The sequence below is a fragment of the Pseudophryne corroboree genome, chromosome 5 (genome assembly GCF_028390025.1).
Source record: "Pseudophryne corroboree isolate aPseCor3 chromosome 5, aPseCor3.hap2, whole genome shotgun sequence".
Lineage (NCBI taxonomy): Eukaryota > Metazoa > Chordata > Amphibia > Anura > Myobatrachidae > Pseudophryne > Pseudophryne corroboree.
This window is the reverse complement of record NC_086448.1, coordinates 89,022,519-89,047,711: the sequence shown is the minus strand read 5'-3', so window position 1 is coordinate 89,047,711 and position 25,193 is coordinate 89,022,519. Positions and strand designations below refer to the sequence as shown.

The 25,193-nt window shown below is 43.2% G+C and overlaps 1 protein-coding gene across 2 annotated transcripts in view; it reads left to right on the top strand.

The window, feature by feature from the left end:
* Positions 1 to 25,193, top strand: part of ITGA8 (integrin subunit alpha 8) — a 262,641-nt gene that overhangs the window by 84,067 nt on the left and 153,381 nt on the right. For both annotated transcript variants that reach the window (XM_063921465.1, XM_063921464.1), the window contains exons 7-9: positions 8,790 to 8,915; positions 14,288 to 14,332; positions 24,593 to 24,636. In XM_063921465.1, the coding sequence (XP_063777535.1) occupies positions 8,790 to 8,915; positions 14,288 to 14,332; positions 24,593 to 24,636 (215 nt within the window). The remainder of the gene's footprint in view (positions 1 to 8,789; positions 8,916 to 14,287; positions 14,333 to 24,592; positions 24,637 to 25,193) is intronic.

The window sequence follows — 25,193 nt, the reverse complement described above, 5'->3', positions numbered from 1 at the left end:
CATTCAGGATTGGATGCTGGTGACCACGGAGCCCAGCCCGAGAGGCTGGGGAGCAGTCACACAAGGAAATAAATTTCCAGGGAGTGTGATCAAGTCTGGAGACTTTTCTCCACATAAATATACTGGAGCTAAGGGTAAATTTATAATGCTCTAAGCTTAGCAAGACCTCTGCTTCAAGGTCAGCCGGTATTGATCCAGTGGGAAAAACATCACGGCAGTCGCCCACGTAAACAGACAGGGCGACACAAGAAGCAGGAGGGCAATGGCAAAAACTGCAAGAACTTTTCGCTGGGTGGAAAATCATGTGATAGCACTGTCAGCAGTGTTTCATCCCGGGAATGGAAACTGGGAAGCAGACTTCCTCAGCAGGCACGACCTCCACCCGGGAGAGTGGAAACTTCATCGGGAAGTTTTTTCCACATGATTGTAAACCGTTGGGAAATACCAAAGGTGGACATGATGGTGTCCCGTCTGAACAAAAAACGGGACAGGTATTGCGCCAGGTCAAGAGACCCTCAGGCAATAGCTGTGGACGTTCTGGTAACACCGTGGGTGTACCAGTCGGTGTATGTGTTCCCTCCTCTGCTTCTCATACCTAAGGTGCTGAGAATTATAAGACGTAGAGGAGTAAGAACTATACTCATGGCTCCGGATTGGCCAAGAAGGACTTGGTACCCAGAACTTCAAGAGATGCTTACAGAGGTCTTATGGCCTCTGCCGCTAAGAAGGGACTTGCTTCAGCAAGTACCATGTCTGTTCCAAGACTTACCGCAGCTGCGTTTGTCGGCATGGCGGTGGAAAGCCGGATCCTAAGGGAAAAAGGCATTCCGGAAGAGGTCATTCCTACCCTGGTCAAAGCCAGAAAGGAGGTGACCGCACAACATTATCACCACATGTGGCGAAAATATGTTGCGTGGTGTGAGGCCAGGAAGGCCCCACAAAGAAATGTCAACTCGGTCGTTTCCTGCATTTCCTGCAAACAGGAGTGTCTATGGGCCTCAAATTGGGGTCCATTAAGGTTCAAATTTCGGCCCTGTCGATTTTCTTCCAGAAAAAATTGGCTTCAGTTCCTGAAGTCCAGAAGTGTGTCAAGGGAGTATTGCATATACAACCCCCTTTTGTGCCTCCAGTGGCACTGTGGGATCTCAACGTAGTTCTGGGATTCCTCAAATCACATTGGTTTAAAACCAGTCAAATCTGTGGATTTGAAGCATCTCACATGAAAAGTGACCATGCTCTTGGCCCTGGCCTGGACCAGGCGAGTGTCAAATTGGTGGTTTTTTCTCAAAAAAGCCCATATCTGTTTGTCCATTCGGACAGGGCAGAGCTGCGGACGCGTCCCCAGTTCTCTCCCTAAGGTGGTGTCAGTGTTTCACCTGAACCAGCTTATTGTGGTGCCTTGCACCTACTAGGGACTTGGAGGACTCCAAGTTGCTAGATGTTGTCAGGGCCCTGAAAATATGTTCCAGGACGGCTGGAGTCAGGAAAACTGACTTGCTGTTATCCTGTATGCACCCAACAAACTGGGTGCTCTTGCTTCTAAGCAGACTATTGCTAGTTGGATGTGTAATACAATTCAGCTTGCACATTCTGTGGCAGGCCTGCCACAGCCAAAATATGTAAATGCCCATTCCACAAGGAAGGTGGGCTCATCTTGGGCGGCTGCCCGAGGGGTCTCGGCTTTACAACTTTGCCGAGCAGCTACTTGGTCAGGGGCAAACACGTTTGCTAAATTCTACAAATTTGATACCCTGGCTAAGGAGGACCTGGAGTTCTCTCATTCGGTGCTGCAGAGTCATCCGCACTCTCCCGCCCGTTTGGGAGCTTTGGTATAATCCCCATGGTCCTTTCAGGAACCCCAGCATCCACTAGGACGATAGAGAAAATAAGAATTTACTTACCGATAATTCTATTTCTCGGAGTCCGTAGTGGATGCTGGGCGCCCATCCCAAGTGCGGATTATCTGCAATACTTGTACATAGTTACAAAAATCGGGTTATTATTGTTGTGAGCCATCTTTTCAGAGGCTCCGCTGTTATCATACTGTTAACTGGGTTTAGATCACAAATTGTACGGTGTGATTGGTGTGGCTGGTATGAGTCTTACCCGGGATTCAAAATTCCTCCCTTATTGTGTACGCTCGTCCGGGCACAGTACCTAACTGGCTTGGAGGGGGGTCATAGGGGGAGGAGCCAGTGCACACCACCTGATCGGAAAGCTTTACTTTTGTGCCCTGTCTCCTGCGGAGCCGCTATTCCCCATGGTCCTTTCAGGAACCCCAGCATCCACTACGGACTCCGAGAAATAGAATTATCGGTAAGTAAATTCTTATTTTTGTTGTCAGCACATTCAACTATGTAAAGAACAAAGTATTTAATAAGAATATTTCATTCATTCAGATCTAGGATGTGTTATTTTAGTGTTCCCTTTATTTTTCTGAGCAGTGTATAATAGAGTATAACATCATGTATATGTTGAATGGAACGGAACAAGATAAACATGGCATGCATGGTGTCAAAATAATCAGGGGAATAAGTGTGTTGGTTTGATAGCTGTGGTTAGGTTGTAGCACATTGCAGCGATTAGTTATGATTAAATGTATGAAATCTAAAGTCACTCTTATTAGAACAAAGAACATTCCAAATAAAGCATGTGGGCAGGAAACCAGTGGCTAACCCCTATGATGTCTGATTCAAGGCTGGACGTTGCTTGTATATGAACTGACCAATGACACATCATGAATGAGAGACCTCCCTCTCCTGTACCAATGGAAGGAGCCCCAAACCAACAACCTGTTAACTCCCACTGTTTTGATATATGCAGTTTCTAGGACTTAGAGAGTTAGTTGTTTTTGTTTGCTGAGAGGGAGAGAGAGGGAGAGAAGGAGAAATGGAGAAAATGTTCTATGGGAAAGAGTAATGTATGTATGCTGGCTGTGGCTGTAATGGATTCTTTTGTAACTATCTGCTTCTTGTGTAAATGTAACATTATAACTGATTGATATATGCTGTACATGTGATATATTGTATACATATCCTTTTAATATCAAATATATACATCACTGAGCGTTGGATCTCAGACAATGTGTGCGAGTGCTTGTTTTCTCTTAAGGGATGTAGTGTTTGCAACATACAGCGCACTTTTATCGTATATGGTAAGATGTGCCGTGCGTCCGCAGCATATATATTAACTCTGGCATTTTAAATATTTATTAGAAATAATCTGAACTTCTCACTACATATCCCAATTTGGCCTCCTAATCAGGCCTATCTGAGGTTTGCCCTACTGAACGTTCACTGCCAGTTTCAGGCGTTACCCTACGGCCTGTCTACAGCTCCGAGGGTGTTCACGAAGGTGATGGCGGAAATGATGTTTCAACTCAGGGTCCAGAGGGTCAATGTAATTCCATACCTGGACGATTTCCTGATAAAAGCGAGTTCCAGAGAGCTTCTAATACTCCACATAGATCACACTATCCAACTTCTGTTGCACCACGGGTGGATCCTCAATCTGCAAAAGTCCCTCCTGGAACCATCTCAGCGGCTCCTGGTTCTGGGGATGCTACTGGATACTGTAGCACAGAAAGTGTTCCTCCCAGAGCAAAAAGTGAGAACACTTCAAGAAATGGTTCGCATGGTGCTTCAACCTACTCGAGTCTCCATTCATCTTTGCATAAAATTGTTGGGAAAGATGGTGGCCTCGTACGAGGCGATTCAATTCGGAAAGTTTATATGCCAGACCACTCCAATTGGACATCCTGAACAAGCGGTTCGGTTCCCATCTTCAGATGCACCGGATTATTCAGCTGTCACCTCAGGCCAGAACTTCTGTCTCCTGTGGTGGCTACAGTTCCCCAACCTGCTGGAAGGTTGACACTTTGGGATTCAGGATTGGATCCTCCTCACGACGGATGCGAGTCTGAGAAGGTGGGGTGCTGTCACCCAAGGGGCACAGTTCCAGGGCAGGTGGTCTGCCCAAGAGGCCCTACTTTCGATCAACTTTCTGGAACTTTGGGCTATCTACAGTGCTCTGATTCAGGCATCCCCTCTACTCCGGGATCAAGCGATCTAGGTGCAGTCGGACAACGCCAGGGTGGTGGCGTACATCAATTGACGAGGAGGGACAAAAGCATGGCCTGCATGCGAGAAGTGTCCAAAATACTCCTCTGGGCAGAAAGAAATGCAAGAACACTGTCTGCAATCTTCATTCCGGGAGTGGACAACTGGGAAGCGGACTTCCTAAGTCGCCACAACCTCCATCCGGGGGAGTGGGGACTACACCCTCAGGTGTTTCAACAGATCAGCAGGTGGGGATGACCACAGATCGACTTGATGGCCTCTCGTCTCAACAAGAAGCTTCGCTGCTATTGCTCACGAACCAGGGACCCGCAGGCGAGTGCAGTGGATGCGATGACATCGCCTTGGACTTAACAGCAGGTCTACCTGTTTCCTCCGATTCCGCTGATCCCAAGGGTGCTCAAGCGGATCAGACATCAAAGAGTGGAAGCAATCTTGATTGCCCCGGATTGGCCCCCGAAGAGCGTGGTACGCGGCTCTTCTGGACATGTCCGTAGAGGACCTTTAGCCTCTACCACTAAGAAGGGAGCTTCTTCAACAAGGACCGTTCATCTACCCAGACTTACGGCAGCTTCGTTTGACGGCATGGAAGCTGAGTGGAACATCCTAGCTCACAAAGGGCTTTCCAAAAAGGTCATTGCCACTATAGTGCAAGCCAGAAAACCTGTGAAGTCAAAACACTATCATCATATCTGGCGGAGATATGTCTCTTGGTGCGAGGAACACACTTATTCCTCTGCAGAATTCAACTTGGGAAGGTTCCTACGTTTCCTGAAGGCTGGAGTGGATAAAGGCTTACGTCTGGGATCCATTAAGGTCCAGATTTCAGCTCTTTCCATCTTCTTTCAGAAGAAGTTGGCTCTCTTGCCAGAAGTTCAGACCTTCTTGCAAGGGGTGCTTCACATACAACCTCCATTCGTGCCGCCTACAGCACCTTGGGATCTGGATGTAGTGTTACGCTGTCTACAGTCCTCCTGGTTTGAACCTCTGAAGACAGTAGAAGATAAGTACCTCACGTGGAAAACGGTGATGTTACTGGCCCTGGCTTCTGCTAGGCATGTCTCAGAATTTGGGGCCTTGTTGTGCAAAAGTCTGTACTTGGTCTTTTACGAGAACAGAGCGGAGCTCAGGATTAGACAGCAGTTCCTGCCGAAGGTGCTCTCCACATTTCACTTGAATCAACCTATTGTGATTCCGTCCAGTTCTGACACGTCTGCTCCTCCTCAGGTATTGGATGCTGTGCGAGCCTTCAAAATCTATGTCAAGAGGACGGCTCGGATCAGAAAGACGGATTCCTTGTTCATGCTCTATGATGCGCAGAAAAAAGTTTGCCCTGCTTTTAAGCAGTTCATTGCTCGTTGGATTAGGCTTACTATCCAACAGGCCTATGCGTCAGCAGCCTTACCTGTTCCACAGTCTCTGAAGGCCCACTCTACAAGTTCGTTGGGCTCTTCCCGGGCGGCTACCCGTGGAGTCTCTGCCCTACAACTATGTCGAGCTGCTACCTGGTCGGGGAAGAACATTTTTGTGAAGTTCTACAAGTTTGATACCCTGGCCAAAAAGGATACCCAGTTTGGGCAGGCGGTGCTGCAGATGTCTCCGCACATTCCTGCCCGTTCTGGAAGCTTTGGGACATCCCCATTGTACTAATCTGTCCCCAATATCCCTTATGGATGCTAGAGAAAATAGGATTTTAAATACCTACCGGCAAATCCTTTTCTCGTAGTCCATAAGGGGAAAATGGGGCGCTTGCCTCTGTGCTGTGACTTTCTGCAGGTTCTCTGTTATGTGTTCCTGCTCAGCTGTTGCTGTTAATGTTGCCAGGTGTTGCTGGCTAAGTTTTACGTTGGTGTGAAAATCTCAGCACACTTATTGTTGTTATGTTCCTTCTCTCAAGTATGTCATTCTCCTTCGGGCACTGTTTTACCTATAACTGAGCTGTAGGAGGAGGCATAGAGGGGAGGAGCCAGTACACCCAGTTGAAGAAATTTAAAGTGCACTGGCTCCTCTGGACCAGTCTATACCCCATCATACTAATATGTCCCCAATATCCTTTATGGACTACGAGAAAAGGATTTACCGATAGGTATTTAAAATCCTATTTTCACCATTGACTGCCAAAATGGATTGGTTGTGTTAGATTGTTGAAGGAAAAGGGGAGAGTTAGGCTGTGGGGCTAATCTTAGGGATATGTTGTTAGGAGAGGTATCGTTTTGTGTTGGGTATGTGGAAGGGAGATATTGGGGTTAGTGCGTGAGGATTTTGTTTTGGTTAAGTAGTTGAAAGAAAAGGGAAGGGTTAGGTTGTTGGCGGGACCTTAGGCATAGGCTGTTGGGGGAAACGATTGGTTATGAGGAAAGGATATATTAGGATTAGACTATGGGAGGAGTTTGGTTAGGGTTAGGTTGTTGAATGAGAAGGGGCGTATGTGGTGTGGGCGTTTAAGGCTAGGCTGTTTGGAGAGGAAATGTTTGAGTCAAGATGTGGGGATGTGATACATTATGGTTAGACTATGAAGAGGAAATTGGTTAGGATTATGGGCCTCGTCGACTGGCTATTGGACGACCCGGTGGCGGGTGGGGGGGGGGGGTGACGTTTCTTCACTCCCCCCGTCACCTGGTTCCACAGCACTGCATGCTAATATGGACGAGATTGTCCATTTTGGCCTGCAGGTACAATCGAGCCGGCACCAACGATGAACGAGCGCCTACACACTGAAAGATATGAACGGTATCTTGTTCATATCTCTCAGTGAAATCTTTAAGTGTGTAGGGTCCATTAGACTGTTGAAGTAGACAGGGAGGGTTAGCCTCTGAGGGGACCTAAGGCTCGGTTGTGGAGAGAGAAATGTCAATCTTACTGTAGATTATGAGGAGGGGGTTAGTTAAGATCAGGCTGTGAGAGAAGATGGAGGTTTAGCGGAGTGGTGATCTTACTGCTTGGCTGTTGGGAGACATAAGGTTTGGGATAGGCCGTAGGGAGAGGAGGTTAAGATTAGGTTGCACAGCTGAGAATAGGATTTGGTTGTGGGGAGGAGAAAGTAAAGTGACTCTGGATCGCTCAGCACACATCTCTGGGAGAAATCTCCCGTGTATACGGGGCTTTAGGGTTAAGCTGCAGGAGGATGAGTAGATTACAGATGGATTTTCCCATTAAATAAATAAAATGTGCTTATGTGTTACTAAGAATGATATTTTGATTATAGTACGTCAGTTACTAAGAATGATATTACTGCTGCATTTGAGCACAGTTGTGCTTCTGTGTAAGTGTGCTGCACCACAACAAGGATCATTGCAGATCTGTTTGTAACCACTGCTGCGTTTCTTTTTATTACTGCTCACAGACTTCCGGCCATAAAAAGTAAACAGATGTGAGGTTAATAGGCAATTAGCTCATCAATGCCTGTAATTGCAAGTACAAAAGCTAATAAACATTGGTTACCACAGCCTTTAGTGTGAATGTGAATTGCACTCCATATAGATGTGAATTCAGGACTTTCACTGTAAAAGTGTGGCCTACAAATGCCTCCATTGGACATACTAAGCTTTGCGTACATTAGGCCACTAGACCCAGCTGCGTCTTCATGGATAATGACAGAGGCTGTGGAAATCAGTAGGGTGGTTTATTAACGTTCACCTGTAACGTACATGTAGTGGAACTGGAAGCAGCCATCTTGTAGACTGATATACCGGTAATCCTTTCCCTAGTAATTGTTGCTGTCTCAGGATGAGATGTATCCAACACTGGAGAGAAATAAATTGCCAACCAATCAGCTCCTGTCAGTTTTCAAACACAGCCTGTAAAATGTCAGAAGCTGACTGGTTACTATACTGCGGCCTTTGGCTTTAATTCAGACCTGATCGCTGCTGTGCGATCGGCATCTCTGCCCAGCGATCGCCTCTGCCTGATTGACAGGCAGAGGCGTTCGCTGGGCGGGTCAGCGGCGTTTAGCCGGCGTTTTAGGGGCGCGGCCCGGGCAGCGCAGGCGTGCCCGGACCGTGCAGGGGGCGGGCCGCGGTGGCTGCGTGACTACACATGCAGCCGCTGTGACCCAGGAAGCGACGAGTAGCTCCCTGCCAGTGCGCAGGAGCTGTGCTGTTAGGGAGATACTCCCCAGGTACAAAAGCATCGCCACTGTGCGATGCTTTAGTACCTGTGATGAGGGGGCAGAGCCAGGCATGCGGGGCGGACTAGCCCTGTGCTTGGCGTCCCCCCGCATGTCTGTGAAACTGATCGTAGATGTGCTAAATTTAACACATCTATGATCAGGTCTGAATTAGGCCCTAGATGTATTAAGCAGTGTAAGCACTTTAGAAGCAGGCCAGTGGAAAAGTGGCCATTAACAACCAATCAGCGGCTATCTATGCTTTTATAGAATCTACTTAATAAATGGTACTGCAAAGAGGATTGGTTGCTATGGGCAACTTCTCTACTGGTCCACTTCTCCACATAGAAATCTGTAAATTGTTTGTTTTTCTAGGTTAGGCATGTCCAAACTGCGGCCCTCAAGCTGTTAAGAAACTACACATCACAGCATGCCCTGACACAGCTTTAGCATTCCCTGACAGCAAAACTGTGTCAGGGCATGCTGGGATATGTAGTTTCACAACAGCTGGAGGGCCGCAGTTTGGACATGCCTGCAAGTCTAGGTGGATTGAAATAAAACATTATTTTTGTCAAATCTTTCTTGAAACAATGACATTTTGTATTTAGGACAGGTCTTCAGTGCCAACATTGCAGAAATAATCAAGGGCTATTCCTTCAGGAACATTATTAGGGAAGTGGTCGGCGAGAAACAGACCAAAATGGGCAATACCGAGTCTGATGATAGCTTCCAAGGTAAGGCCTTACGGTATACACCTTTTTCTGTAATTAGGACATGTCAAAGCAAAGGAAGTGTTTTACTGTATCTATGGAAGTTATTATACCATGTGCATCCGTTATCGGATATCCTGTAAATGCTTACATATCAAATGTATTGAGTGTTTTTTTTATTTAACTATGACTTTCTTTTGCTTCAACAAGTGCATTTTGTCTACCACTAAGGGAACATTGGTGCCCATTCACACTGTGTTCTAGTCAGCCAATCAAATTGTTTTAGATCCAGTTGCCTTTCTCTGATCCCAATCCACACTAATTGGAATTCATCCGCTGTTATTTTGGGGCCTAATTCAGACCCGATCGCTCCTCTGTGAATTTGTAGAGGATCAGATAGTCACCGCCCAGACAGAGTGAATACCCGCCCCGTGCAAGTCTGCGTACGCCATGCGGAAACCTTTGCAAACGCAGATCAGCTTCAAATCCGTTTGCAACTCACTCGCCATCAAATGATTTTTCCAGTCTGTGCGTAGCCCAGGACCAACTCCTGCAGTGCAGTAGAATCAGGCTGATAGGGCCGGAGCGGACGTCACACAGCCACCCTGAAAACGCTTGGGAACGCCTGTGACACTTCCAGAAAACGGCTAGTTACCACCCACAATCACCTGCTTACTGTCAATCAACTTGCATACACTTAGCGATCAAAAAAGACGCTGGATTTTTATTGCAGTTTGGCCTTGCGCGTGCGCACTACGATCCGTATGCATGCACAGTGGATCAATAATCGGCCGCCTTGTGAATTCGCACAACAGCGATCAGGCCTTACGGATGTGTCCTCATGCCCACAACTTAAATACGCCATGCAGCGCGATACTCCTGTTGGTTAGTAAGCCTTGCCAAGCAGTGTTACGTAGCAAGTTTTTACTTTAAATTTGCGTCTTATTTGCACTTTAAGATGTATCAAAACATCACTATGTACCAGAGCCACCGGACAGCGACTTTACCGTACTGGAAATAGTTTTCATATGTATAAAGTCGCGGATTAATCACAACAGAACATAGCCTGGAAAAAAAAGCTGCTGCATCGCAGCACTTTGACACACAGATATACAAGTGTTGCATATAAAATTAATCAGTCTCGTGAGGCGCTTTTGTCCCATCACATTGTGAGTAAGACGCGCTTTCGAGCTAAAAAGATGCACAGGACCTAGCGCGCCGAGAAATTGTGTATGAGGTCACATCTGTAGCTCTGGCTGCTCTTCACGCGTTTCAAGGTCATTGATGCCCATGTATGTCTAGACTGAATATATTCATGTAATTGTGGAAGCTTGGCAGTGGTTTGTAGCGTTCACTATTCGTTTGGGAAGCAGTAGATCTAATTGGGTATGAGTTTGAGAATGTTTTACAGAACAGCGGCACATGTGAGTTGTTACTCCCCAGCTGCCAGGCTTGCCTGTATACTTGTCAATGTCGCAGGAACATAGGAAAACTATTTCCCGGCCCGTTAACTAAAACTCCTATAAAAGGAAATGTGGAGGTGATAGTGACCAATGTGAATCTAGCTATCATTTTGTAGAACGTACTAGATAAATGGTAGCTAGAACCTGATTGGTTGATTTGTGCAACATCTCCACTTTTACTTTTCAGGGGTTGTAATAAATCCACCCCCGCACTTGATGTTTAACTGGGTATAAGATACAATTCCTGAGCATGTAATAATTCCAATATGTATGTTGTTGTGGTCTGTATCAATTGAAAGTGTTCATTATACTCTGATGCTTTTTGTTATACTGTAGTTAAGATATTTAACTTTTTTCTTTTTGTATTTCTAATTACCTATCCTAAAAATTGGAAAACTGTTTTCACAAAGGTGAAATTTTTTAGTCTCAACTTTTGTTGAATAAAATGAGAAAGATCCACGTCGAATTTTGCTGATGTACATTTAAAAAACAGACGTAGAATTTTGTTTAAAAAAAAATGATATTTTCTAGAACCAGAGGAAAAGTTAATCCAGGTCAGTAAAATGCCAAAATCCATAGGACATGTCCCAGCAGTTACAGTACTGCATTGTATAAACAGGATGTAGCCCATTTAGATAGTCCCTTCCTTAAAGTGTTCTTCTGATCTCTCCAATGTGGTTTATTATTATACGTAGAGATAGTTTCATTTCCCAGATAATCTCTCAGAGAAGCAACTGAATGTTTATTAACACTGAAAATATACAAACGATAATTACATTTATTAGGATGGAATTTATTCCATTGCTTCCTAAACACAGTGTTTTGCAAAAGGACACCACCATAAAACATTATATGTTTCATAGGTTTCGGCATGATTTACCGCCGCACGGGATGCCGAATGTCAGTAAACCGACATGGGCATCCCGAGCGGTGGAATGCCGGCAGGGGGGCGAGCACAACTAAGCCCCTTGTGGGCTCGTTCGCGCGCTTTGCTCGCCACAGGTTCTATTCTCCCTCTATGGGTGTTGTGGACACCCATAGAGGGGGGGATACAGTAATTAGGTCGACAACACTTAGGTAGACAGTCATTAGGTCGACCACTATTGGTCGACATGGTCACTAGGTCGACATGGAAAAAGGTCGACATGAGTTTTTCACTTTTTTTACCATTTTTTTAAAACTTTTTCATACTTTACGATCCACGATTGGGAGTAGTAACCTGTGCCGAGTGCAAGCGTAGCGAGGCACCTTGCCTGAGGAGCCTTGCGAGGAGACACGATGCACTAATTGGGGTTCCCCATCACTTTACGAAGAAAACGACACAAAAAAGACAAAAAACTCATGTTGACCTTTTTGAGGTCAAACTTGCCGAGAACCGCAGGTTGCAAAAACCGCTGCTTTGTAAGTATATCCCCTTGTATCTCCATGAGAGACTTTCACAGCAGTCAGGTCTCACCCTATTGGTTCATGGGCCTAATTTTGGGATGTACGCAATCCCGATTGTTTATATACATCTCTGATAGTGAGATCTGCGCACTGCACGTGTGTAGATCTTGTTCTGAGAGATAGCTCGCAGTGTCCTGAATGCTGCAGCCTGATTGGCAGGCGGGGCCATTTGGGGGTGGAGGGGGGCAGCAACAGGAAAACGGCACTTCTCCCCTATTTTCTGAGCATGCTTCAGCAACGTGATTAAGGGGGACATTTACTAAGCAGTGATAAGAGCGGAGAAGTGAGCCATTGGGGAAGTTGCCCATGGCAACCAATTAGCACTGGAATAACATCTATAACTTGCATACAATAAAATTATACGGCGCTGCTGATTGGTTGATGGGGCAACTTCTCCACTGGCTCACTTCTCCGCTCTTATCACTGCTTAGTCCCCCTTAGTGATGGCCACCTGTGTGGTTACCATGGATGGTGACGGTGGCACAAACCATCGATGGCAGGTAACTGTTCTGTGTGGTGCCATCAATGGTTTTGCCTTCGTTGTTTCTACGCATGCGAGCCGGCTGGCGCTTCATCTGTGTAAGAGCCGGTTGCGGGGCTGAGCTATGATTGACAGCTGACCCTGTCAAGGAGGCAGGACATCCTATTCCTGGCTCTTATACAAAGTGCTGAGCTGGGGGCCTAGCAGCCCTGTGAAGCAGCAGCACAAAAACATCAGGGGAAAAATTAAAGACGCAGCGTCTGCGATTTGCGTATGTCTCTGTATTAGGCTCCATGATAGCGGGCTATATTATGTACAATTAAACCGTACAAACCAACAGAGACAAGTCAGGACTGTTAGTAAAAATAAGGACTGTCCCATTAAAAAAACTGTATTACAACAATAAAACAGACAATAGACATACAAATTTCAAACTATACAAACACATAGCTACTATACGTTCCTTAAATACTGTATACAGAAATCTGTATATCATCTAGTAACACGTTACTATCATTGAAACTATTTCTGAAGTAGGCAGCCATTTTGTCTACTTCGAAACCGCACCAAGAATGCAGTGTGTCTCTGCACAACGTGCCAGGGTGAACAGTGGGAGAAATTACAAAGTATAGGAAAATGAGTTTTGTGCATTCTGGTAAACGGGTCCATAATTTCTTACTATTCACGTATAGTGTAATGTGTAACATCTATATTTAATTATGTCTGATGAAACTGATATTTTGGAATGTGTGTATCTGGGATTTTTTGTGTAATCAGGACTGCCCATTGGCTATATGGTGGTTCCAGCTGACAAGAAAATTTCTCTGAGGCTAAAAGTGTGTCTCTGTGTCCGATCAAACAGGATGCATGAAAAATTCATATGTAAATACCTACTGCAGAGGCAAATTACACAGTAAGGCTTTCCTGGCTCTCACAAATGATTAAATCACCAAGTTTAGTTGTTAGCGCATAATGTGAGGCCTGTTGTGATGTAGTCCATCCGTAATACACTATAATAGAACTAATTGGAAACATGCACTGTAAGATAATTAGAAGTTTGTGCTGAGGCCTTAAGCTTGATGTACAGTGTCAGATTGTATTATACCTTTGTTTAAGAACCATTGGAAGTGACTTAATTATGTGAATAATACAATATTAACTGCCTCTGACATTTGGGTGAGAGAGGGGCAGATGTACTGTACTAAGCCTTGGAGAGTGATAAAGTGAAGAGAGATAAAGTACCGACCAATGAGCTCCTAAATGTCATTTTCAAACACATCCTGTAATTTGATAGGTAGGAGCTGATTGGTTGATACTTTGGGGGGTATTCAATTAGTGCCGTTTTTTTAACCAGTCGAAAAAAACTGCACATTTCGCCCGTTTTTAGGTCGAATTTATATTCGACCTATTCAATACACGTGCTATTTTTTTCGAATGATCTAAAAATCCGGCACTGTTGAAAAGCATGTGTATCGGCGAATTTGCTGCTGATGTGTTTTTGCTGCAATTTTCGCCCATGCTGATTCAACAAAAAAGAGAAACGTCATGGGCACAAATGGACTAAAAAACGGGTGAAAATGCCCGCAATTAAATACCCTGTGTCGAATTAGTGCCATTTTTTCGACCAGTCGAAAAAACTGCACTTAATTGAATACCCCCTTTATCTCTTTCTACTTTATCATTCTCCAAAGCTTAGTACATCTCTCATAGAGGGGGGGAAAGATGCACTAAGCCTTGAAGCGTGATAAAGCAGAAAGAGATAAAGTACAAACCATAAGTGCTTTTGTAGTACTGCAAATGTTATCTTCTCCTATGTTACTGTACATAGCATCAGCATGCATGGGACACACAAGCATAAATACAGCTGCGTAGTCATTATCTCTGGCGCCACGTGTCTTTCCAGGGATACTCTATAAACAATCCTGTCTTCCTCCAAGATGTGTGTTTTATGTCCTCCATTGATTGGTCATTGTAACGTCTCTCCTCCTAATTGTCTTCCTGAACAGGATACTCAGTGGCTGTAGGAGAATTTACAGACGATTCCGAGCAAGGTAAAGTACTAGTTCCAGACCACGGACTTGTGTGCATTAAAATACATATAACATCAGCATCCTCTGGAATGGCTTTATCATCATGAGAAACATGTCCCTGTTTAGCTGTGAGCATACTACTATATATATTACATTATAACCAGTTATTTATATAGCGCACACACATATTCCGCAGCACTGTACAGGGAATATTTGGCCATTCACATCACTCCCTGCCCCAGTGGAATTTATAATCTATGGGGCTCATTTATCAAGCCTTGGAGAGTGATAAATTACACGATGATAAAATACCAGCCATCCAGCTCCTAACTGCCATGTTACAGGCTGGGATTGTAAAATGACAGTTAGGAGCTGATTGGTTGGTAGTTTATCACCGTGCTATTTATCGCTCTCCAAGGCTTGATAAATCTGGGCATATATTCCCTATCACATGTACACACACTAGGGTTCATTTTTGTTGGAAGCCAATTAATGTACAGTACCAGTATGATTTTGAATTGTGGGAGGAAATCCACACAGGCATGGGAGAGAATATACAAACTCCACACAGTTAGGGCCAAATTGCAATTTAACCCATGACATCAATGCTGTGAGGCAGTAATGCTAACCATTACACCATCCGTACCGTCATTACAATATAGCTTCCCATTATCAGACGTATATGTGTTGGTGAGTTGAAGAAAAATTATGGAATTTAAGAAGAAAGGGCCTAATTCAGACTGGATCGCTGCAGCGGCGGTGGCAGTGACGTGCAGTGGGGTGAGGCAGAGCCTTTCCTGTCATACTTACGTTTAAACCAGAGTTTTGACTGAATAAAGTATATGAAAAATATGAATACTAATAATTTGCATTATTGTAATAATTTTTATAGCCCAAACTCTGGAGTAAAAAGTCTATGGCAGGTGAGGTGAGGCTTATCTTTTCAGCACATCTCTGATCAAAATCCACCAAATTTCCAGGAGTTTATACTGCTGCACCTGTGTATAATGCCCAGATGTACGCTTTGGCTCATATATTGCATGGAATTCTGGCTCTGGGGTTAGCCAGTGCCTCCTGAGCCATTTAGCTCACCGCACGTCACTGGGTGGTGGGGTGCGGTCCGAACAACGTAGGCATGTCCAGACCGTTGCGATGGTGGGCCGCGGTGGCTGCGTGACGTCACACATAGCCGCTACGACCCGGGATGTGGTGGGTGCAAAAGCATCTCTGCCGTGCGATACTTTTGCACCCATGCAGGGAGGAGGGGGGCAGGGCCTGACATGCGCTAACAAGCCCTGTGCTGAGCCTCCCCCAGCATGTCAGAGTAACTGATCGTACATGTGCTAAAGTTAGCAAATCTACGATCAGATCTGAATTACCCCCAAAGTTCTGTGAAAATGTAAAAGTCAAGTATATAGGGGGTAATTCCAAGTTGATCGCAGCAGGATTTTTGATAGCAATTGGGCAAAACCATGTGCACTGCAGGGGAGGCAGATATAACATGTGCAGAGAGAATTAGATTTGGGTGGGGTGTGTTCAATCTGCAATCTAATTTGCAGTGTGAAAATAAACTAGCCAGTATTTACCCTGCACAGAAACAAAATAACCCACCCAAATCTAACTCTCTCTGCACATGTTATATCTGCCTCCCCTGCAGTGCACATGGTTTTGCCCAATTGCTATCAAAAATCCTGCTGCGATCAACTTGGAATTACCCCCATAGTTTTTAGCACCATTATAGCTCAACTCACTTCCTCCAGCTGCTGCCTTCCAAGAAATGCTAAACTGGTACTATTGCTCTTCCCTGCAATATACTGACTCTATTCTGCAGTAACACATACACGTACAATTAGATAAATTATATCTATCATAAATGACAATGGGGATTCTTGCAATATTTTCAGCCATAAAAATGGATCCTCCCCAAATTTGGAGACCAGAGCATGAGCCACACTATGGGCCTGATTCATGTTTGTAAGTAAAGCAAAAAAAGCAAGCAACTTTGGGCCTGGAACAAACTATGTTGCCATGCAAGGGGAGCAAATACATTTATATTGTTTCTGTGCACGGTAAATACTGTCTGCCTGTGCATGTAGCCCACAGCTTTACTTTTCACTGCAATTTAGATTTCAGGTTGTACACACCCCACTCAAATCTAACTCTCTCTGCAGCATGGTTTTGCCCAGTTGCTTGTTTTTTTTGCTTTACTTACAAAAATAAATCTGGTCCTATTTACGCATCTGTTACCGCTACAAAATGGTTCTAAAATCACTCCTGGAATAGAAGATTTCCCCTGTAAATACTGTATTAAAATGATAGTTATGAAAGGACAGATGGGTACCAGCAACGTCTGATGCTGTTCCCCCGTGCCTGTGACCACAGAAGAGGCTGGTGAGCTAGAGTATGGAGATATGGCAGGAGTAACCTTAACAGGGACCAGCTGTAGATAAGGACCTGCTGTCTGTGTGCTAACAAGATGAAAGGCTCAAGCCCTGCCACTTCTACCATATAACAAGCTGTTCCTGATGTGAGATCAGTGATTGAGTGTGTTTTGAAAAAGAGAAAATCACCTTTAAACCAGCTGTCCTCATGAGGTCTTTACTCTGCGCTTGTCACATCACAGACCTCTTCTGATCTACATTACCAAGGCACTGACAAGGAAACAAGATATAAATGAAAGAGCATGCTTTCATCAGTAAGTAGGCTATAGGGCTACAACTTTTATTTTACTTTTTTTATAGCTTTTTGTCTCGACAAAAACTTGTTTGTTCTCACATTTGTGTCTTTCTCACACTAGAGCAGGCATTCCTAACCACGGACCTCAAGGCACACCAACAGTGCAGGTTTTAGTGATATCCAGGCTTGAACTCAGGTGACTTAATAAGTACCTCAGTTATATCACTAAAACCTGCACTGTTGGTGTGCCTTGAGGACCGCGGTTGGGAATGCCTGCTCTAGAGAAATGCAGCTATACATACAACTGCCACATGGTGCATAGTAGGCAGACGTTAGGCGCTACTACATACCCTCATACTTGCCTACCTCACCCTCTCCATGAGGGAGAAAATGCTCTGTTCCTGGACTTTCCTGGTAATGTATGTTTGCCATCACCTGTGGTGAAACACCTTTCTTATCAATTAATTAGCTCACCATAGGTGATGGCAATCATACATTACCAGGAAAGTCCAGGAACAGAGCATTTTCTCCCTCATGGAGAGGGTCAGGTAGGCAAGTATGCATACCCTCCAAGTTCCAACATGACCCGCCCCACTAGGTACAAAATGCTCTGTTTCTGGACTTCCCTCTTAATTTATTATTGCCATCACCTGTGAAGAAACAGGTTTCTTATCATTTAACTAGTTCAACACAGGTGATGGAAATCATAAATTAAGAGGGAAGTCCAGGAACAGAGCATTTTGTACCTAGTGGGGTGGGTCATGTTGGAGGGTCTGCTACTATCGCCAATGTGATGCCGCCATGTATAGCGGTTCCCAAACCGTCTTGCATTGTAGCACAAGAGACTTTCTGCTATTTTTTTTTTCACGGCACCCCTAGGCCAAAAGTTTTTGCACATACCATTTAAATGCCCATCAAGCTGTACCCCGCATGCTTTGCCCTCATGTGTCACTTATAATACCCATTAGACCCCCTGCACATGCCTCGTGACCTCCTCACATGCCATTTATATGTCCATCAGAATGCCCCCGTGCCTACTGACCGTTTCTAAAGCTATGTCAGTAATTCAGACCTGATCGCTGGGCTGCTAATTTTGTTGTCCTGTGATCAGATAGCAACTCACTTACCATCGAATGGTTTTTCTATTGTCTGCAGTCTGTGCGCAGCCCAGGACTTACTCCTACAGTGCGATACACACAGGCTGATCGGGTCCGGAGCTGACGTCACACACCCTCCCTGAAATTCTTGGGCACGCCTGTGTTTTTCCTGACACTCCCAGAAAACGGTCAACAAACGCCCTCTTCCTGTCAATCACCTTGCAAATGGCTGTGCGATTAAAATTTTCACACCAGATTGTCGCTGTTTGACAATGTGTGTGCGCATTGCATATGCATGTGTAGTCAATCGATAATCGCCCACTGTGCGAAAATGCACAGCAGCGATTAGGTCTGAATCGGTCCCTATGTTGGTCACTGCAGCAGGAAGCTCACTTTGGATCCTGTGGAGAAGAGAAAATAGTTGGCGAGAGCACTCTCCTGAGTCTATTCCTCTGCTCGTATCTGATAGGCAACTGAGGACAGCTCTGCCGAGGGGCTGCTTAGAGCATCCTGCTGCCAGCAGGATCTGGTGACTTGTGTTATTTTCTTTGTTGTAGTTTTTTTTTAAAGTCCCATCCCCATCAGTGCGAGTCATCACGGACTCTGCACTAAGGTGGTCATTCCGACCTGATCACACGCTAGGTTTGAACTGCGCATGCTTATGCACCGCAATGCGCAACTGCATCATACGGGTGCAAAGCGGATTGTTGCTGAGCGATGGATTTTACGAAGAATCCATTTGCACAGCCGATCGCAAGGAGATTGACAGGAAGAGGGCGTTTGTGGGTGTCAACTGAGCGTTTTCTTGGAGTGGTTGGAAAAACGCAGGCGTGTTCAAGCCTTTGCAGGGCGGGTGACTGACGTCAATTCCGGACAAGAACAGGCTGAAGTGATCGCAGCGGCTGAGTAAGTTCTGAGCTACTCAGAAACTGCACAAAACTTTTTTGTACCGCTCGGCTGCACATGCGATTGCACACTTGCAAAGCTAACATACACTCCCCTATAGTTATTTGATCGCAGCGCTGTTAAATATAGCTAGCGAGCGATCAACTCGGAATAACCCCCTAAGTAGAGATAGACTAGTGTGTCGCAACACCCACTTTTAGAAACACTGCACTAAGCCGGATCCTACCCATCTTGTTAGATTTGGGACAGGACCACCCACCCACAGTAGCCCTGAAATTGTGCTGTGGGCCCTATGGTGCCACGGCGCACAGTTTGGAAACCACTGGAACTGTACTGATAACTGCATCCAGAGCAGAGAACAATAAAAAAAACAAAGTGATAATGAGAATTGCGTCCAATATAGAAAATAAGAGAAGTGGTACAGTACAGTTATACATACATACATACATATCTACAGTACATAATAAAAAGTGATAGAGTGCATTTATCCATACATACATACATTACAGCACATAAAATAAGCGGTACAGTACAGCACATAATAAGTGCTACAGTACAGGTATACATACATACAGTACAGCACATAAGAAGTGGTACGGTACAGGTATACATACATACAGTACAGCACATAATAAGAAGTGCTACAGTACAGGTATACATACATACATACAGTACAGCACATAATAAGAAGTGCTACAGTACAGGTATACAAAACTATACATACTGTAACACTGTAGGGGTGCAAGGCGCCTTTTCCTGGGGAATATGGCCGCACGCAGCAGCTGAGGAACAACACAAGTCCAGTTTCTGGTACAACTGACCCCGGCCAGTTTTATTGAAACAGAAAATAAAACAAACCCCAAAATAAAAATACCTTGCCTGTCCGGCACTAACTAAACATAAGATATTCCTAACTGTCACTAAACAAAACACAGAGTTCTTCAGTACATACTGTATAGCTTACTTGCATCAGAAAGCGTGTCTCTCACACACAGATCCTGCAGCCTTCCCAGGCAGTCTGCCCATACTAATCAGGTTAGAAGCACTATAACACTCTTACACAGCTGAAACCCTGATTAGCCCTCTGTGAGGCCAAAGACCCGAACTGGGCCCAATGTCTAGAACTCGCCTTATCTCTCTCTCAGAGCCTTTACCCAGCTTTTACAGCAAACTGAAAAGGTTCAGACAAAACAAAAAGCATTTTTCCTAGAAGTTAACATTTTCTAAAACATGTAAGACAAGAACCTGGGACAAATATACCTGCCCTCAAACACTATCCCAGTGTTCTTGTCACAATACATACAGTACAGCACATAATAAGAAGTGCTACAGTACAGGTATACATACATACAGTACAGCACATAATAAGAAGTGCTACAGTACAGGTATACATACATACAGTACAGCACATAATAAGAAGTGGTACGGTACAGCTATTCATCCATACATACAGTACAGCAGATAATAAGAAGTGGTACAGCTACGTTGTCCATATATACATAGTACATAATAAGAAGTGGTACAGTTATTCATACATAGTACATACTGTACAGCACATAATAAGAAGTGGTACAGTACAGCTATCCATACATACATACAGTACAGCACATAAGAAGCGATACAGTACAGTTATCAATACATACAGTACAGCACATAAGAAGTGGTACAGTACAGCTATCCATACATGTATAAATACAGTACAGCACATAAGAAGTGATACAGTACAGTTATCCATAAATAATACATACAGTACAGCACATAATAAGAAGTAGTACAGTACAGCTATCCGTGCATACACACACACACACATATATATATATATATATATATATATATACACAGTACAGGACAACACATAATAAGAAGTGGTACAGCACAGTTATCCATACACACATACATACATACATACATACAGTACAGCACATAAGAAGTAATACAGTACAGTTATCAATACATACAGTACAGCCCATAATACGTAGTGGTACAGTACAGCTATCCATACATGTATAAATACAGCACGTAAGTGGTACAGTTATCCATAAATAATACATACAGCACATAATAAGTAGTACAGTAGTACATACATGTATGTGTGTGTGTGTGTATATATATATATATATATATATATATATATGTGTGTACAGTACAGGACAACACATAAGAAGTGGTACAGCACAGTTATCCATACATACATACAGTACAGCACATAATAAGATGTGGTATAGTACAGTTATACATATATACATACAGTACAGCACATAATAAGTGGTACAGTACAGTTATCTATACATAATACATACAGTACAGCACATAATATGAAGTAGTACAGAACAGCTATCCATACATATATACATGCATATATACAGTACAGCACATAAGAAGTGGTACAGTTATACATAATACAGTACAGCACATAATAAGAAGTGGTACAGTACCGTTATACATACATACATACATACATTACAATACAATACAGCACATAATAAGATGTACAGTCATACATACATACAGTACAGCACATAATAAGAAGTGGTATAGTACAGTTATCCATCCATACATACATACATACATACAGTACAGCACATAAGAAGTGGTACAGTTATCCATACATACATACATACATACATACATACATACATACATACAGTACAGCACATAATAAGATGTGGTATAGTACAGTTATCCATACATACATACATACATACATATATACAGTACAGCACATAATAAGATGTGGTATAGTACAGTTATCCATATATACATACAGTACAGCACATAAGAAGTGGTACAGTTATCCATACATACAGTACAGCACATACATACATACATACATACATACATACATACATACATACAGTACAGCACATAATAAGATGTGGTATAGTACAATTATACATACATACATACATACAGACAGTACAGCACATAATAAGATGTGGTCTAGTACAATTATACATACATACAGTACAGCACATAATAAGATGTGGTCTAGTACAATTATACATACATACAGTACAGCACATAATAAGAAGTGGTACAGTTATCCATACATACATACAGTACAGCACATAATAAGATGTGGTATAGTACAGTTATACATACATACATACATACATACATACATATATATACGGTACAGCACATAATAAGATGTGGTATAGTACAGTTATCCATATATATATATATATACATACATACATACAGTACATCACATAAGAAGTGGTACAGTTATCCATACATACATACAGTACAGCACATAATAAGATGTGGTATAGTACAGTTATCCATACATACATACATACATACATACAGTACAGCACATAATAAGATGTGGTATAGTACAATTATACATACATACATACATACATACATACAGTACAGCACATAATAAGACGTGGTCTTGTACAATTATACATACATACAGTACAGCACATAATAAGATGTGGTATAGTACAGTCATACATACATACATACATACAGTACAGCACATAATAAGAAGTGGTACAGTTATACATACATACAGTACAACACAACACATAAGAAGTTATACAGTTATACATACATACATACATACATACATACATACATACATACAGTACAGCACATAATAAGATGTGGTTTAGTACAGTCATACATACAGTACACACATAATAAGATGTGGTATAGTACAGTTATATACACACACACACACACACACACACACACACACACACACACACTACAGCACATAAGAAGTGGTACAGTACAGTTATCCATCCATCCATCCAGGGGCGGATTGGGAACAAAAAGCGGCCCTGGAAAAATTTGTACTAGTGGCCCCACATGGGCAGCACCAGAGGTGTACGGTCTAGCCATGGGCCATGGCAGCAGCACCCTCCCCCCAAGACTTTCCAGATAGTGGGCATGTCTAGCATCAAGGGGGAAGTTAAAAGGAAATACAATTAAATATTATGAGCACATTATATGATACACCTTTAGAATTTAGGAAACTATATAATTCTTTAGAAAGATATATTTTCTTGCTTATTACACCAACCGTATCCCAATCACTATTCACTCAATCTTATATGTCAGCCAAGCAGGCAGACAGAGCATACACTAGATCATCTGCAATCACAAGCTAAGTGGCAAAGTAATTTTCATATATGCAAATTATTTTGCATCTTATTCATTATGTCTATAAATAGGACCACATGTCCTCAAACAAAACAGGCCCCACAGGTGCGTCGGCCCACCAGGAATCTTCCCTGTAAGCCCTATGGCCAATCCGCCTCTGCATACAGCACATAATAAGAAGTGGTACAGTACAGTTATACATACAGTACAGCACATAAGATATGGTATAGTACCATTATACATACAGTAAAGCACATAATAAGAAGTTGTACAGTACAGCTATCCATACATACACACATACATACATACATACATACATACATACATACAGTACAGCACATAATAAGATGTGGTATAGTACAGTCATACATACAGTACACACATAATAAGATGTGGTATAGTACAGTTATCCACACACACACACACACACACACACACACACACACACACACACACACACACCACATAAGAAGTGGTACAGTACAGTTATCCATACATACATACATACATACATACATACATACAGCACATAATAAGAAGTGGTACAGTCATACATACATACAAACCTACATACATACATACATAATAAGATGTGGTATAGTACAGTTATCCATACACACACACACACACACACACACACACACATAAGAAGTGGTACAGTGCAGTTATCTATACACACACACACACACACACACACACACACACACACACACACACACACACCACATAAGAAGTGGTACAGTACAGTTATCTATCCATACACACACACACACACACACACACACACACACACACACACACACACACACACACACACACACATATATATATACACATCACATAATAAGAAGGGGTACAGTTATACATACAGTACAGCACATAATAAGAAGTTGTACAGTACAGCTATCCATACATACACACAGTACAGCACATAATAAAAAATTGTATAGTACAGGTATCCATATATACAGTATACTATAGTACATAATAAGAAGACTGGGCCACCGTTGTTCCAGATGGTTTTTACCCCGTCTGGAGTGCATTGAGGGATAAATATGTAGGATTTACACTGAAAGTAATATTTTACATTTTTAGCGTTAAACATTCTTTACTTCCACACGTGCCACTATTACACAATGTTTAACATAACCTGGTTTGTTTATTGTTTTACTGTCCCTTTATTCTCTGCAACACTATAGCGACAGCTGAAAGATACATGCCTCTCCTAATACACAAAGAATTCAGTTGCTTCATCCCAGCTCAGTCTTGTTGGTCGACCCGCAGTATCTGATTGCAGAATGAAATTTTAGTTTCAAACAAGCTGAACATGATCATATTTTGGGCCGCACCACAATTTCCTGATCCACAGCCCAGTTTAAATAGGATTATGGGGTTCACCTATATTTTTCCATGCAACAACATAGTTACGCTATTTATTCATATCTTGTTTTGTTTTTGTTTTTTACAATCTGTTATTTCTTCACAGAGTTGGTGGCTGGAGTACCACGGGGGAAGCAGAACTTTGGATATGTATGTACTCATGTGCTAGTATATATTTCTAGCTATCATTTTACAGAATGTACAAGATAAATCATAGCAAGAATGTGATTGGTTTCTATGGGCAACAAAATCAGACAATGATAACCTATAACAACCTGCACAATCGGCAGCCTGGATGGGTTTAAAAAGGATGTCACCCAACACCCAAAACAAGCAAGAAATAAAAAAGTTGCAATACTTTCCAAGACGCAAAAAATCTATTTAAAACCCTGATTTTTTTTATTTATGTCTATGCTATAGTGTAGTGTGTGCGGGGAGGGTGGTGCAGGGTAGTGGTGGTAGTGTAGTGTGTGCGGGGAGAAAGGGGCAGGGTAGCATTGGTAGTGTAGTGTGCGGGGATGGGGTGCAGGGTAGCAGCAGTAGTATAGTGTGTGTGCAGGGTAGTGTGTGCAGGGAGGGTGATGCAGGGTAGTGTAGTGTGTGCGGGGAAAAAGGGGCAGGGTAGCGTTGGTAGTGTGCGGGTATGGGTTGCAGGGTAGCAGCAGTAGTATAGTGTGTGTGCAGGGAGGGTTGGCAGGGTAGTGATG